Raw genomic sequence first — 16,358 nt, 5'->3', positions numbered from 1 at the left:
TTGTGTCTTTGGGCAAGAACACTTTACTGCTCTGGATGGCCTCTTGTATGTTGTTCAGTGAGGTAATCACAAACTACTACAAGGAGACTCTGCTTCAAAATGACCATGTTTGTTCACGGGGTGATAAACCAAGCAAACATAACAAAACAAACATTTGTAGGAGTTAGGCATGCCACTTGCTTTTCAGAAACAGGCCAAAATGGTATACCCTGCTTCCTTGATTATAATAGGTTGAAAAATTGATTGATTGTTATGCTTGATTAAGCTTCATTAACATTAACTATTGCTCAAAATCACATAAAAACAATTCAAAACTTGCTAAACTTTAAATTTGTCATTTGGGATAAATAAAGATTGATGATTCACTAATATCTGGTCATGATATTGGATATATTATAATGTTGTGATAATTGAATAATTATTCAATCTTTTATAACAAACCGGAAATAACTAATTGGGTATCGCACAATTCCTATAGACTGCATCATGGTTTATTTTACCCGCTGTGTTAACCCGTAACGGTATCCATGGAAACAAATAAAGAAACTATTAGAATACCGCAAGTGCATCTGTTACTAAGCTGAACTTACGTTGGTTTCCTCACCACGTGTATATTGTTCAGTCAGGATCATTTTGAGGCTGGGTCTCCTGGTAGTAGTTAGTGACTACCTCATTGAACAACACACTAGAGGCCCTGATTTTGATGTCACATGGATCATTTTAGAGGGTGCCATTGGCTCACAATTTTCCTGAATGACCCACATGATTAAAAAAAATCCTTAAAATTTCCATAAATGGCCCATAAATTATATTACAGAATAGTTCTTTTTCTTGAAAATGACCCATCCATTTGGTAACCCAAACTTATCCATGCACAAATGATATGCATGCCATGACAATTTAAAAAAAACTTGGAGGACATGTCGCTATTTATGGATTAGAATACTTCGAGTACATCTGTAACTAAGCTTAACTTAGATTGGTTTGGTTTGTTTGCTGGTTTTATCGCTACGTGCATTTGGTTCAGTCAGGATCATTTTGAGGTTGGGTCTCCTTGTAGTAGTTGGTGACTACCTCATTGAACAACACACGAGAGGCCCTGAACTTATGGTTGGATAGATGCCAATTGATGTCTCTTAATTAATCAAAGTGTCATATTCAAGAAAACTGTAGAATTACACTGGTGACTCCGAAACCTTTAGTTTCCTCGTGCCAGTATTAATATCCAAACGTAAGTGAGTGGTTTTAATGTCGCGCAAGTAAATTAAGTGCAGGTGAAGAGTTTAATGATAAAGTAAGGATATAAAGGTAACGTGGGGTTTGGGTTGTTTTTTTTTTTTTTTTTTTTACATAAGGTGGTATTCATGGTCGTTGCTAGCACAGGGGCTTGGCACGATTTTCCAAATGATAGTCCATATATATATGTATATAGTATCAAGGGTAGTAACTACAAAGAGGGGGAAGACGAACGTATTTAAAAAAAAAAAAATTTGTCGTATTCTGCGGGTCAAAAATCTTAGTGACACATACATTACCTTAAAGAGAAATGTATTATCTTTCCAATGAGTGTTCGATGAACAAAATTGGCCAAGTATTATCCAAGTTATGACCTGACGAATTCGGAAATAGATGCTGAAATGGCTAGGTCGGAATCTCCCTGTCCGGTTGAATAGTCGCCTCGCCTCTAATGGGTACCTCAATAACCATTCAGAAATCGAAAAATCGACGCTTGCAGCGGTATACAGTAACCATAACTATGTCAATATAGGATGTCGGTTGGTTATGTTATCCGTCATGTGCCGTAGCCAATTCCATATTACATCACCGAGCTTACCGTCTTCAAAAAGAACGGCCATCTTTCCCTTCATTCGGAACGCTTCTTGACTGTACGACCACTGTAACGACATAAACAAAGTCACGAAAGGTTAGGGAAAGATGGCCGTTCTTTTTGAAGACGGTAAGCTCGGTGATGTAATATGGAATTGGCTACGGCACATGACGGATAACATAACCAACCGACATCCTATATTGACATAGTTATGGTTACTGTATACCGCTGCAAGCGTCGATTTTTCGATTTCTGAATGGTTATTGAGGTACCCATTAGAGGCGAGGCGACTATTCAACCGGACAGGGAGATTCCGACCTAGCCATTTCAGCATCTATTTCCGAATTCGTCAGGTCATAACTTGGATAATACTTGGCCAATTTTGTTCATCGAACACTCATTGGAAAGATAAAACATTTCTCTTTAAGGTAATGTATGTGTCACTAAGATTTTTGACCCGCAGAATACGACAATTTTTTTTTTTTAAATACGTTGGTCTTCCTCCTCTTTGTAGTTACTACCCTTGATACTATATACATATATATATAGACTATCATTTGGAAAATCGTGCCAAGCCCCTGTGGTTGCTAGGCAATGAAATGCCTAAATTCTTTTAAACTGGATGTTTTATAAAAATAGGATATCCAGATATGTATATGATATAATATTAACCATATCCAAGGTTGGGCCAAATTTAACCCCTACTAGACAAATATTGTTTGTGGTTGATATATATAGAGAATACATGGTTACTGTTTCAAAAGATAAGCTGTACTTTTAGCGAGGGTAAATAAAGACAAAAGTGGCTAGCTTCGAGCTTGGCGAGGCACTTTTGTCTTTCTGTCCCGAGCCAAAAATACATGTATTCTATTTATCATGCTACAGTTATAAAAAAAAACCCATTTTAAAATGAAACGGTATCCACAATGTTCCAAATATATTCGTCTTTTAAACGTTTTGTCATTTCGAGGTAGCATCATATCTGCGCATATCCATACGATCACATCCGAGGGTAATGTAGATTCCTCGTGAGTTCCGGATGTTCGAATTAGGTCAGTCGAACTTACGCACATGCCAAGATTCCAAATTACACCTGTTTTCCGTCACTGTCGAATACAGCAAAAATATATGTGGTGGGGATATTCCGACAATACGGATGCCAGTTTCAGGATAAATACCTATATAAACATTTTTATGTAGTATCGATATGTAGGACATTCTGTCCTTTCATCGCTCTGATCCGAAATCGGTATGCAAACAGAAATATCGATTTCTTATCTGTTCAAAGAACAATATAACAACCAACACTAGATATTTATCGGTTTACCCTAACAAGGCCGCGATACGTACATGGAGTGTGTACGTTATTTTATTTCATTTCCATTTTTGTTGGCAAAATAAAACACTATTTTGGGCAAATTATAATAATGAGTTATCTCTCTTCTGTTTCTATTCATTATTAACAATAAAATATTAAATCTAAAGTGCTCGCGTCTGAGTTTATGAGTTATCTCCCTTGGTATATATTAATTTAACAAATAGTTTGTGTCTGCCTAAACAATACACGTGTACGCCTGCTCTGCTGGGTTTCCAGGTGCACGTGCAATCAAGATACATGTTTGAATAGGCTCCTTCTTTGCGCACCAAACAGCATTACAATGTTATAACGGATTACTTCGAAACCATGTCCCTTTGGACGGTAACAAATAAAGTTATATGTTCAAATCGAGTTTGTCGATGCTTTTTCAAGGAGATGTTTTCTTTTCGTTGTAAATAATTTTCCGCCATATTGGATATCGTCCGCCATTTTAAGGACATCTAGTCTTTTATAAAATACAAGTTTGCTGTCATAATTCTGGATCGAGGATGTAATGGAAAATTTAAGTTGTGACGGAGATTCGATTTAGTAAAGTCTGAAAATTTCAATAAGATTCTACGAGTGAAATATCACCCAAAGAAATTTGACATGAGTGTGCATATTTTCATTTGGTTGTTTAAATCGTAAAACAATATACATTTGAGAAACAGATAAGAGACCATTACGATATTAAAATAAACACTCACTTCATACCTATCCCTTGATTAGCATCATAAAACCTAATGTTTCAACATTATTAAAACGGCTGAGTCATCTCGTACCCTGTGTCACAGACAGAAATATCAACTTTGATATAAAAAGACCTACATGTAAAACGACAGGTACGCGCTTCGTCTGTCAATACACTGAATATATACTATCATTACCATACGATACAAGCTTTGACAAACTAGAGGAGTAGCGGGGTTTGAGTACCAAATCACCCTCCCAGTACTGTATGGTTAAAACTAGAATCTTTGATCCTTTCGTAATTATTGAAATGAAAAGCAACATATCTCTTTTGCCAACAGTATAAATTGCGCTCCGTTGTAGATTGGCCGACACTTAAGATACCACCAATAATTACATTTATCGGATAATTTTCTACGTGTAGAAGTCCTAGCATTTATTATTGTTACTTATATGCACATTTTATCAAGAGGTACGGTTTTTTCTAGAAATGCCCGTTTTTAGTTGTAATTATCATAGGTCTCTGTAAAATAATAATAAACCTAACGATTCGCCAGAATGAATGAATTCATATTTCTCCCGTGTATTAGATAATTCTGACGAACACTGTCGACAACGCGGGACGGAATGGTCTTTCAAGATGGCGGACCAGGATGAGCGGAGAAGACACATTGTAGGCATTATCTCCAAGCTACCAGATTGTTTGTACACACATTGTGACTATGACAATGTTTTGTGGTCCGAGGGAAATCTCTACCCAAACCCGTAATCCCTGACTATAATTGGGTTTAAGGAACTGTAACAATACTTAATTCAATTCTTTCGCTGGGAATCGAACTCGGGACCTCTTGATTGTCTGACGCTCTACCGCTTTAGCTAAAGATCAATTCTCCCTAACCGAGTCGGTATGAAGCGGCTACTATCAGTCTGACATACTCCCCTACAGAAAATAACTTGTCTTCGTGTTTTCCAGGAGCAACAACGATTTTGTGGAGCATGACTGAATATGTGTCGATATTTTTCTTTATTAGCACAAAGGTAACAGGATGCATTACTGTTTCAATGTCTCCGTTGGGGATCGAACCTGTGACATCAAGCTTACAAGTCTGACGTTTTACCAATTGAGTTTATAGAAAATTCTCCCGGAAGCCACAATAAGGCCTGTTGCGAGGTCTCTGGTTCTCGTGGTCGGGTCTGTGGGAAAGAACGACAACTCTTGGTAGCCAGTTGGTCAAACGTTCTCCAACAGTGACCCGCCATGGAATACCGTTAACCTAATACAGATCTACTATTTTGTAGTCAAGTATACAGAGTTTTCGTCTGTGTAATATCTAGACTCTCAGAACAATATAGGTATACTGATTAAATTTTTTTTTTCATGCAATACAATACATGTACATAAATCAATGCATTGTAATACACATATAAATAAAGATCAATGCCTTATAGTTAATAGAGGCTATGATCACCACTGAACCGTTCCTCTCCACTGCCATATAAACGTTAATATTTAGCGTATATGTTGATATGTACGGCGCCAGTATTATCACAGGACTCGGGAATTACACTGTATAAGACACACCACCGTGGTACCACAGGGATTCGAGAATTCAGACACGGTAAATTTATTACCATGGAAACTCTGGAATTACACTATACATAAGACACCACTGTGGTACCATAGGGACTCCACGTATTATATCATATGTCCTGTACAATTTTGTATTTATGTAATTCTCTACACTTTATATCTTTATGAGAATAAAATATTGTCATTGTCATTGGACTCGAGAATTCAGACACGGCAATATTACCACACCACCGTGGTACCACAGGGACTCGAGAAATCAGACACTGCAAATTTATTACCACGGAGACTCTGGAATTACACTATACATAAGACAAACCACTTTGGAATCACAGGCACTCGAGAATTCAAACACAATAGCTATTGCCACATGAGCTCGAGAATTAAGACACTTCATCAAAATTAACACACGGACACAATATTCAAAACATGGCACTAGTATTACCACAGGAATTCGATGAAATGAGATACCAATGTTGTAACACAAAGGTCCAATGATTAAGACAATTCAAGTCCGAATATATGAAATATACCCATTGGTTGTCTCTTACAGACCATTTATACTTACAGTGACTTGATGAAAACAGTGTTGATGTCACCACTGTCAACACTGTAAGTACATGTAGTTATAAAATGGCGGGTTAGGCTTTGTTTGTTTGTTTGTTTGTTTGTTTGTGTTTAACGACCTATTAACAGCCAGGGTCATTTAAGGACGTGCCAGGTTTTGGAGGTGGAGGAAAGCCGGAGTACCCGGAGAAAAAACAACCGGCCTACGGTCAGTACCTGGCAACTGCCCCACGTAGGTTTCGAACTCGCAACCCAGAGGTGGAGGGCTAGTGATAAAGTGTCGGGACACCTTAACCACTCGGCCACCGCGGACCCCTATCTGTCATTTTTTTATGTCTTCACTACATGTATATATAGCAGTAAATCAACGTAAATGTTGTCAGGTAAAAGTCAAGTGTGTTATACTTGATTTCAAATCTCTGAAATCACAATTAATCAGCATTCGTTGGTTGTCCCCTCTATATACGTACGCTGACATTTTGAAGTGGGTAAACTACATGCAATGTACGTACATGTTCCAGTGTGCGTAACCAAGGAGCCGATAAGACCTGCTCGTGTGAATAATAGTCTGTCGCCTATGTGAAGAGGTTATATCAATTTCGTGTGAATTAGGATAAACATACGTCCAGTGTGTTCATTTAAAGGCACGTAGTGTCGTACAAGAATAAAATAATGCAATGAAAAGACAAAGTAGGATTCGAACCCGGGACTATTAACCTCTGGACGTATTCTCTACTATCTGGCCACCGCCGACCAGGCCAGTCCAGTTCTGCTCATCTGTGTATGTTTCCTCCTTAATAGGGAACAACCAACCAATTGAAAAAAACACTGTTTGAAAGAAACAGCCCCTGTGAATAGAAAGTTGAGCCAAGGATAAAATGTCTGGCAGCCACTTATTGGCCAGTATGTTATGAAGGGAGAAAATAGATATGTATCCTGATAGGTAACTATCAATAAGAAATGTTGATATAAATTTCGTATATCCGATTTATTTTTTTACCAAAAGTTCAGGTAATAATAATTAACAGGTAAACATTTGAGATTTTTGAGAATTTTTACTGCGAAATTCACCCATTTTCAAAATGGCTACCCTGGAGAAAATTTGAGCTGAAGGACCCAACTTTTTTTTTGATTAGGTGTTATATCAGACCCTAAACTTTTGTTATAAACCATAATTGTCATATTGAATTCAAGAATTTGAATGAAATACTCCAAAACGTTAACACTAAAGTCCATGGGAAAACAATTGGTTGGTTGGTCTCTAATAGGCATGTTTGACAAATCAGACTGTTGATCACATTTTCAAAACTCGCAAACCAAGACTTTACAGTAACATATATTTAATTTATATTCGAAAAACGAAATAAAAACGGACATATAGAACGAATTCACTCTCTGGTCGTTTTGAAAGAAACAACCCTACATAGGCAACATCTCTAGCATGGAACATACATGAATGAAAGACGGTTTTAGATGAATCCTGGACGGTTGTTAATCACCCATAATTCAAATTATCACAGTATTTGGCTGAAATGAAAGGTTCGGTTTAGGAAATCCAAAACGAGGTCAATGGACTAGAACTGTAGATTGTTCAGTCCAGATCGCCACTTGCCTAGTGAATGATCACCTTGCAACTGGTCGCTTTATATTCCCTACAGAATTTCCACAAGAGCATGAGCACCCAAACTTAGTTGTTTGCGTGCAGTTGATCACAGATATTTCAATACATCCGAAATACGCTATCACAACGAACTTTGAACAGATAATCCACTCGGAACAAAATAAACACAATAAACATCACAAAATATCGTCATCGTCTGATTCGCCAAGCTTCTTCTCGACATCGATTATCCAGTCTTTAATCCAGTCTAACTTTTCGACAGTCATGAGTTCGTTGTCTTCGATATACTTGGTGACGTCATTATAAGCGTACGATTCGTTGACGTCACGCCAAGTATGCCAAGTGTGTTCCGACCCGGCGTTGTCATTGACATCTCCGCTGCCAACATCCTCAACTTCCATCCGTTGTTTGTCATTGTGCGCATGAGCTGATGTATGTCCGTCGTCTGGGCTTTTAGTGCTTTCCTTGGTTGTTGTTTTATTTTCCTTGCCTCTATCCTCGGATCCGTCCTCAACCTTCTGCTCGGGTTTGTTTTTATTTACACTGTCCTCTCTGTGCTTTGACTTGTTTGACTTCATTGTAGATTTTGTCATTTTCCGCTGTTCAGCCTCAAACTGATTGTCAATCTCGTCTTTTAACTTTTTAATTTTTTCTTTATATTGTTCCTCATGCCAACGTCGGAACTGTTCAATTTTCTTCCGAATGGAAAAAGGTTCGTTACCGTGGATAACTCGTGACCGGTGTCTCTCCGTCCGGTCTACCAATCCAATTTGATTACTTTGTACATGTAATTTGGAATTATTTCGTTCCAAGTCCGATTTTTCCGTCACGTACCTGTTAGGTTTCCTATCATACCTCGACTTTCGTTCTATATATGGCGAAGAGGACTGTAGTTTTGTGATAGTCTCGTGCGCATACGAGTCCTGCCGCATGTGCGAGACCTCAACAATATTTGTCCCCCCATGAGCTAGACCCCCCATTTTTGAGAAATGTTCCTTCCCAGCTAAGGTGTATTCCCGGCCAGGAAGTGGAGACATGCCGTCCATCTTGGATATGTGTGTGTTCATTATGTATGGGGTTGATACGTCGTGGAGACGGGAAATCCCCAGCGCGTTCGTGTACGGCGTCTCGAGAGCCTCGTGTGTCGAGGTGGCGTTATTGATATATGGCGTCGCTATTTCCTTCCGGTAATTATGAGGTCCGTTGATTGGCGGAAGCATGGCGTACTCACTCGCGCGTTTCTGAACATGTTTAGCACGCTTTTTCATAACCATTTTAGCTCGAGTTCTTGGATTGGCACTTGTTTCCAGCGACTCCTTGATATTATATGTATCCGGGTTGTCTGGCCGGTGTGCGGGGGAAAATGACCCCTCATCACTTGCTATCGTGTATTTTAACATAGTAGCGGACGGCTGCTGATTCAGGTACATCTGAACCGGTAGTGACGTCACGGTAACTCAAAGGTGAACTTGGTAGGCTCGCCACAGCATCAATCCAGTACAAAGTAAACACGCGCGATGGATGCCATCGTTAGGCCGGGTTGGTGGAATATTCAAATCGAAATATAGAAACAATCCTCCACGTCTGAAAATACATAAAGAACTATGATTTACACGCATGTATATCATGATATCAACAATATGCATTGTGACAATATACAGTACATATATAACACATATCAATGTTAATACGTATTGTGAAAATATAAATATTTAACAAATACTAATAAACATTGTGACAACATTCATATGTGACAAATATTCATGTTAATATGTGTTGTGACAAGATACATATGTGACAAATATAAATACTTTACAATTATAGCCTTTTGATAATGTTGATACATGGTTTATTAACCTGGAAAAAAAATATCGACCGAGGACGAAATCAGAGATTGGCATTTTTTCAGTTCAATATTCCATGTATTGACCGAAATCAAAAGGTTATAATAGTTTTATTATAAAATGACCGTTTTGCTAATTGATAATCACACAATAAATGCAAGTAACACAAGTACCTGTAATGATAGAGACTGATTTGTGCGGCAATTGTAAATATTTCATTGTATCTTTAAAACACTACACAATCAAAAGTAAACAGATACATTAAAATGCAGCATTAAATACACTGATTCGTACGATAATTAAATGTTCAAATAATCAGTTATTGCTATGTTGTCATGTTTCACAAGCGTGCAAGATATTTCACACTGTTGGACCAATCCAAGAGGGGATAATTCACAATCATTCTATTTTAAGAAACACCCAGTCAACAAGAAATGTTTACCTTTTTTTGCACGGCAGGTCAATATTATTTTTATACGGATCACGTGACACTATTTTAGCCAATCAGAGAGTAAAAGTATGAGTTTATAATAATATGTATTGTGACAACATACATACGTGACAAATATTAATGCTTATGTGCATTGTGACAATACATATATGTGACAAATAATGATATGTATTATGACAATACATATATGTGACAACTAATTATATGTATTGTGACAATACATATATGTGACAAATAATATGTATTATGACAAAACATATATGTGACAAATAATAATATGTATTGTGACAATACATATATGTGACAAATAATGATATGTGTGACAATACATATATGTGACAAATAATAATATGTATTGTGACAATACATATATGTGACAAATAATGATATGTATTGTGACAATACATATATGTGACAAATAATGATATGTGTGACAATACATATATGTGACAACTAATAATATGTATTATGACAATACATATATGTGACAAATAATGATATGTATTGTGACAATACATATATGTGACAAATAATGATATGTATTATGACAATACATATATGTGACAAATATTAATACTTATAAACATTGTGGAAATACATTTGTGTCAAATATTACTAATTTACTAAATTACTAATAAAATTACAATTGTATGTATTGTGACAAAACATATATGTGACAAATATTAATACTAATTTGCATTGTGACATCATACAATTGCGAGAAATATTGGTTCCGACAAAAAGGTCATTTGTGTTGTTTAAAAGGATTACACATACGAAGTGAGATGGTAAATTACCGATAAGTGACGTAATATTGGACCAATTAGGTGTGAACAGTATCTACTTGACAGGTGATTTTCTGACAGGTGTGAATGCCAGCTGCTTAAATACAAAAAAAAACGAACATGCCTAGTGTCTGTGTCGCCCTGACGGATACATGTTTAATGAAAAACATATCAATGTATTATATTCGCACAAATAATACCGCGAAGAGAAATGTACTCTGTATTAATTCGCGATTGAAAGAGTTGATCTGGCAAATGTCATGTCATGACAATAGATTTCGACCATATATCTCTATGGTAACGAAAGTGTTTACCATTTCATTATGATGGCTTCTACAGCTTACCATATGGCGAAATGGCTGTCATGTTATATCAATATATTTCGACCATATCTCTTTGCGGTATGATCGAATGCACTTACCATTTCATTTGACACGACACCGGAAACAGTAACAAATGATGAATATATGTCGTGTGAACACCGTAGGTCATTTTATTCATAGCGTATGAACGTTTACGTATCGTATTCAGGGTTGGTTACAAGAAGTATGTGGAGAAAATTTGTCAGAATTACTATGGTCGTTTCAATAAGGTGTCACAAGTCTGCAGACAGAAGATCTCATATTGTTTATAAGAGAGAGGTTTCGAAGTTACTCGTTATACATTGTATTCATACAGTAGACGAACTTAAGATCTAGGCTAACTTCTGTTACCACAATACAAGTACAAAAGTACGTATGAATATAACTCTCTGGTCTGTACGTCCTTCTAACAAAACTCAGTTTTCCGATTAAATGTCGCCGAGTGCAGTTTTGTTAATATACATTGTGACTATTGTGTTGTTACAAAGCACTACCTGCCAATTTACGTCAAACATGTGACGCCTTGTTGTAACTTGACATTCATAGCCTTACCTGATTGAATCCCGGGGGTCGGGGCCACAAGTCCCGGGTGTGGTGTCATCTTCGCTCCTAGCTGTCCCAATCTGTTGTACACATCTGAAACACAACAGGAGTATAATTATAAGTCAGTTCCTCTGTCAAGTTCCCCTCCCATGACTGTGTATATCCGTACATGAATATGTGGGCCTATGTAGGGTGAGTGCTATACAAAGCTAATGAAGCGACCAAGAAGATTTTTTCACACAAACCTTTGAATAACAATTGCTGTCAAATCCACGTATTATCAAGAGACGTGCTAATTGTTTGTCGGTCCCATTAAAATGTTTTCTCTTTCGTTTAAAAGTACGCGTACATTTAAAGTTGTAAAATCAACACAGCTCTCCTATATCCTTTTGGTAGTGTTGGCGGCGAGATCCGTTTTAGTTCTTAAGAAGCAAAGGGATTATTCAGGGTGGTTATTGTCTAACGAGAGCATTGTCTTCTGGCCCTGCTGTATGTGGCACAGTGCTGTTGTCAGTCAAGCGGAACACACTGTGCGAATGAATAATCTCATACAGGTAGTGGTTCTCCTTAATTACTGACCCTGTTTTAATAATTTAATTACAAACAATAGACCAAGGTATTCAATAGACACTTTGTACATAATACTTACCTGCACAGGTATATATGTGGGTATATATACGTGTATAGACACATTTGGGTTTATTCATTTAAGAATCCATTGTCAACAAATTTTAAAAGGAAAATTGAAATATGAAATTTGTTATTTTGATGTCATAGTTACGGGTAACGGTTCGCATGAAAGAAGTGAACCTGACCAGGCTACAAACTCATGATCTACGGCACCTTTAATCGACCAGCCTTAAGAACACGCTAAGGACGCAGTGATGGTCGGCCCGATACCCTGACATGATCATAGTGACAAAGTATTTATTATAATTATATGAATATGTGGATCGCAATGTATACATATATACATGGATGCGAATCATACTCATTTCACGTATATTCTGTAGTACGACAGGAAATTCTATATTTACCTTCGAATTAACAACACATAGTGCATATGATACATAAAAGATATATATATATATATGTTAATATTTTAAAATTTGTCGTATGATATTGTATATTAAGATTGATTGATTAATCTTCTATGAAAGGTCTCTAGTTAAAAAGACTAAATTAATTCTGGATAGTTTGAATCTTTGGTTTTGAACAGTTTTAACCACAATTAATCAAACCAAAAATAATAACATAAAAGTAAAAATCAGAAAACCAGGGACCAGCGACCTATAAAAGGTACATGTAGGACTCTGATAAAACCAACCCCCATTTAAATACCAGCCCCATACTCCCCCGATCATATTACATGACAAGGTCTGAGTGATATTTGACATGAGGGATTTTTAAAACATATTTCCCCGAGGTCCTCACGTGTGGACGTTATTCTCTGTAGGGGGTCGATCATTGAATACATGTCACGTGATCGTTAGGGTAGTGTGGGGGGTCAATATGAAGTATGGACAGACCCCCTATAAAGGAGTTAATAGGGTAATCCCGTATCGTTAAAAAATAATCAAATCACGCTAGCCAGGTTTTGTAAGTCGGCTGCTGAAATAGAAGACCAATATTATTTTTATGAATAAGTAAATGTAATATGTAATATGTCAAAATACTTTTGGCAGAAACCTTCAGTGATTAATTGTATACAGTAACTATGCGCTGATATCTACAAGGAATTGAACAGACTGGACAAATTCATTTTTGAAGCAAATAAAATAAGTGCTGTATTTCTACCATTCGTTCTCAACGCGTGTGTCGTATTTAACATTCTTATTGTTTATTGCATGTACTATTTCATATGAACTATGTAATATTAATACGTATTATGTAATATGTTATACGAACATGTATTATGTAATATGTACTACTATATGTAATATGTAATACGTATTGTGTAATATGTTCTATGTAATATGTTATACGTAATATGTTATATGTACTATTGTGTATGTAATACGTATTATGTAATATGTTATATGTACATGTAATATGTACTACTGTATGTAATATGTTATACGAACATGTATTATGTAATATGTTATATGTAATATGTACCACTGTATGTAATATGTAATACGTATTGTGTAATATGTTCTTTGTAATATGTTATACGTATTATTTTATATGTACTATTGTGTATGTAATACGTATTGTGTAAAATGTAAAATGTACATGTAATATGTACTCATTAGTCGTAAGACCTACAATCAATAAATTTAATCGAGTCTTGGCAGAAGATGCCCGACACGAGAGGAGCCTGCTGGCCCCAACCTCCTCCTAGAGTTACCGACCCTTTCACTCACAGGGGCTTGGCACGATTTTCCAAATGATGGTCCATATATATATGTATTATAGTGTCACTATAATACATATATATATGGACCATCATTTGGAAAATCGTGCCAAGCCCCTGTGCTTTCACTCACCGAGTAATAAGGAGTGATAAGTTTACAGCACTATTTCACAAGACAATTCGGACACAGATGACCTAACGAGTTCTATTACATTATATTCAAAATTACCACATATAATTTGTACATGTACGGCACGGAACAAGTTTACGGATTGAAATTAATCAATATGAAATTCACTGAAATTAATTACAGCAATTACGACCATTTTCTCCCAGAATGCACGGCTGTACCATCAGGAAGTGTCCACTTTTGAAAATAAGTGTTCCATGGGAGATCACGGGAATTCAATCCAACTGTACAGGCAGCGGTATTTTCCAACATACATGTATTTGAGCTTCTTAAGCCGTATTACATGTGCATATCAACATAACCACGTGACATGGACTAATATAAAATCAATTGAAATTACGGATACCAGAAATCTATGTCACATTGATCTAGTTACTGTATGCTATACTGCATCTCAAAGAACAATACATGTACATAGAACATATGGAAAGGACACGATTAACATGTATTTATGTACTTCCATCGAAATTACAGTCTATTATGTTTTTTCTTTCACGATATTGCGATACGTGTACATGTAACATGTGTCAGTTAATCAAATCGGCATTTAAACGTATATCGATATCAAAATACCATTACACGGTTCAACAAGCTAAGCAGCGCGTGCTATGACGTCTGTCATTTAAATTGTGTTGTACTACATCGCTCTTACGTGAACATCTTCCGTGTACAGAAGCATTATATGCAGTCTTGGTCAATTTAGGCGCGTCAAGTACAGGGGACCGAAATACAATTAAGACCCGTACGGAAAGTAAAAATTTTTTTTTTCGTACCGGTTTCCATGTGTAGGTAGGGAAATAGCCACGAGTTGACGTTTTTTTATTGGAGAGTCATATTGCATTTCTTGATTGACTGGCTCACCCTAAACACCAATTAAACATCTCAGTATCAAGTATATATAAACATCGAATTTCAAACAAATCCCATCAACTGAGAGGTAAGTGAAATATGTTCATACCTGATTAGGTAAGCTGTTTACCTGTAAAACAGCTGATTAGATTTCTACCCAGATATTACGTCATTCGATCCTTCATTTGAATCGATACACCAAGAAAACATCCTTTTAAAACACCCTGGTATAGAATCCAAGCAAACTTTCAATAGTTGAGGTTAGATTTAGGGTTTTAATTTCCACCGAATTGTCCATTTAAGAGACCTGGCGCTTAGAGGTGCAACTGTGAACTATAGTTTCCATTGTGAAAGGAAACCGAGTGTACGGGGTTAACAGTCAGAGGAAAGCTCGGGGTATCTGTCAGATTAGAGAGTACACGTCAACTCTATAGGCCTGACCGGGGGGGATCTCCCTATACCTTGGTAGTGAGATTTGCGTTCGGAGAACGAGAGACCGTCAGTTCGAAACTCAGCGCGGGAAGCGCATTTCTAGGTCTCCCTGCTGCAGATTGGGGTGCTGTTCAACACACAAGTGTAATAAGATAGTGGAGGTTAAGAGCTTCCTTGGAGACAAAGAAGCTGAGTTTTGATTGGTTGCGGGTGTGAAGACGTTGTAAAAGAAGTGGGGGTTGGAATTTGATTTTGACAGAGGGATGTACATAAAGGTATGATTTTAACACGCGTGTAGACAAAGGGGTCCAGGTAAGATAGGGCAGTGTACATGTATTGGGTGTTTTAACACACCTACATATGTAAGGTATTCTAATACACGTGTAGACAGAGGGGTCAAGGTAGTTCATGTGTAGGCTGAAATTTACCACATTACGTGGTTGTTATTTAACTCCAACGGCATGAAATAAGCATTACAACTGTTGAATAACATTCAGTTTATACCATACGTGGAATAAACTCTAAATGCGTTTTGATCGGTTAACATTGTGAACTTTGACCAGAACTATTTTTCAATCACGTTGTTCAATGCATTTCTATTGGCTAACACTTACAGGCCGATTCTCCGTGTCCCGGAAATGATAACGTTCAAAAAGTAGTTCGCAGTTATTTCTAACATATTTTTTAAAAAAGATATTGTTTGAAAATAAGAAAAATGCTTATTGTTTGATATGATTTGCAATTAATTGTAGTATTTCCTTAGATTTCCGAAATTGTCAGTTTTGCATATTAATTAGCGGCATTTCACGTAAGGTCATATCCATACACTGCACCTGATATTGTGAAAAGAACACGTTGACACATGCACAATATAGGTCAATTCATCCTCAAAATA

The 16,358-nt window shown here is 36.8% G+C and overlaps 1 protein-coding gene across 3 annotated transcripts in view; it reads right to left on the bottom strand.

Annotated features, from left to right (window-relative positions):
• Positions 1 to 7,353: 7,353 nt before the first annotated feature.
• The window catches only part of LOC117316834, a 28,797-nt gene continuing 19,792 nt past the window's right edge, over positions 7,354 to 16,358 (bottom strand). For 2 of the 3 annotated variants that reach the window (XM_033871615.1, XM_033871617.1), the window contains exons 2-3: positions 11,646 to 11,729; positions 7,354 to 9,235 (exon numbers count right to left, since the gene is read on the bottom strand). In XM_033871615.1, the coding sequence (XP_033727506.1) occupies positions 7,828 to 9,081 (1,254 nt within the window). In that variant the 5' untranslated portion in view covers positions 9,082 to 9,235; positions 11,646 to 11,729 and the 3' untranslated portion in view covers positions 7,354 to 7,827. Of the gene's footprint in view, positions 9,236 to 11,645; positions 11,730 to 11,881; positions 12,059 to 16,358 lie in introns of those variants that run through there. The other variant, XM_033871616.1, reaches the window with a different exon arrangement.

The sequence above is a fragment of the Pecten maximus genome, chromosome 18, assembly GCF_902652985.1.
Source record: "Pecten maximus chromosome 18, xPecMax1.1, whole genome shotgun sequence".
Classification (NCBI taxonomy): Eukaryota; Metazoa; Mollusca; class Bivalvia; order Pectinida; family Pectinidae; genus Pecten; species Pecten maximus.
This window is presented reverse-complemented; position numbering and strand designations above follow the sequence as displayed.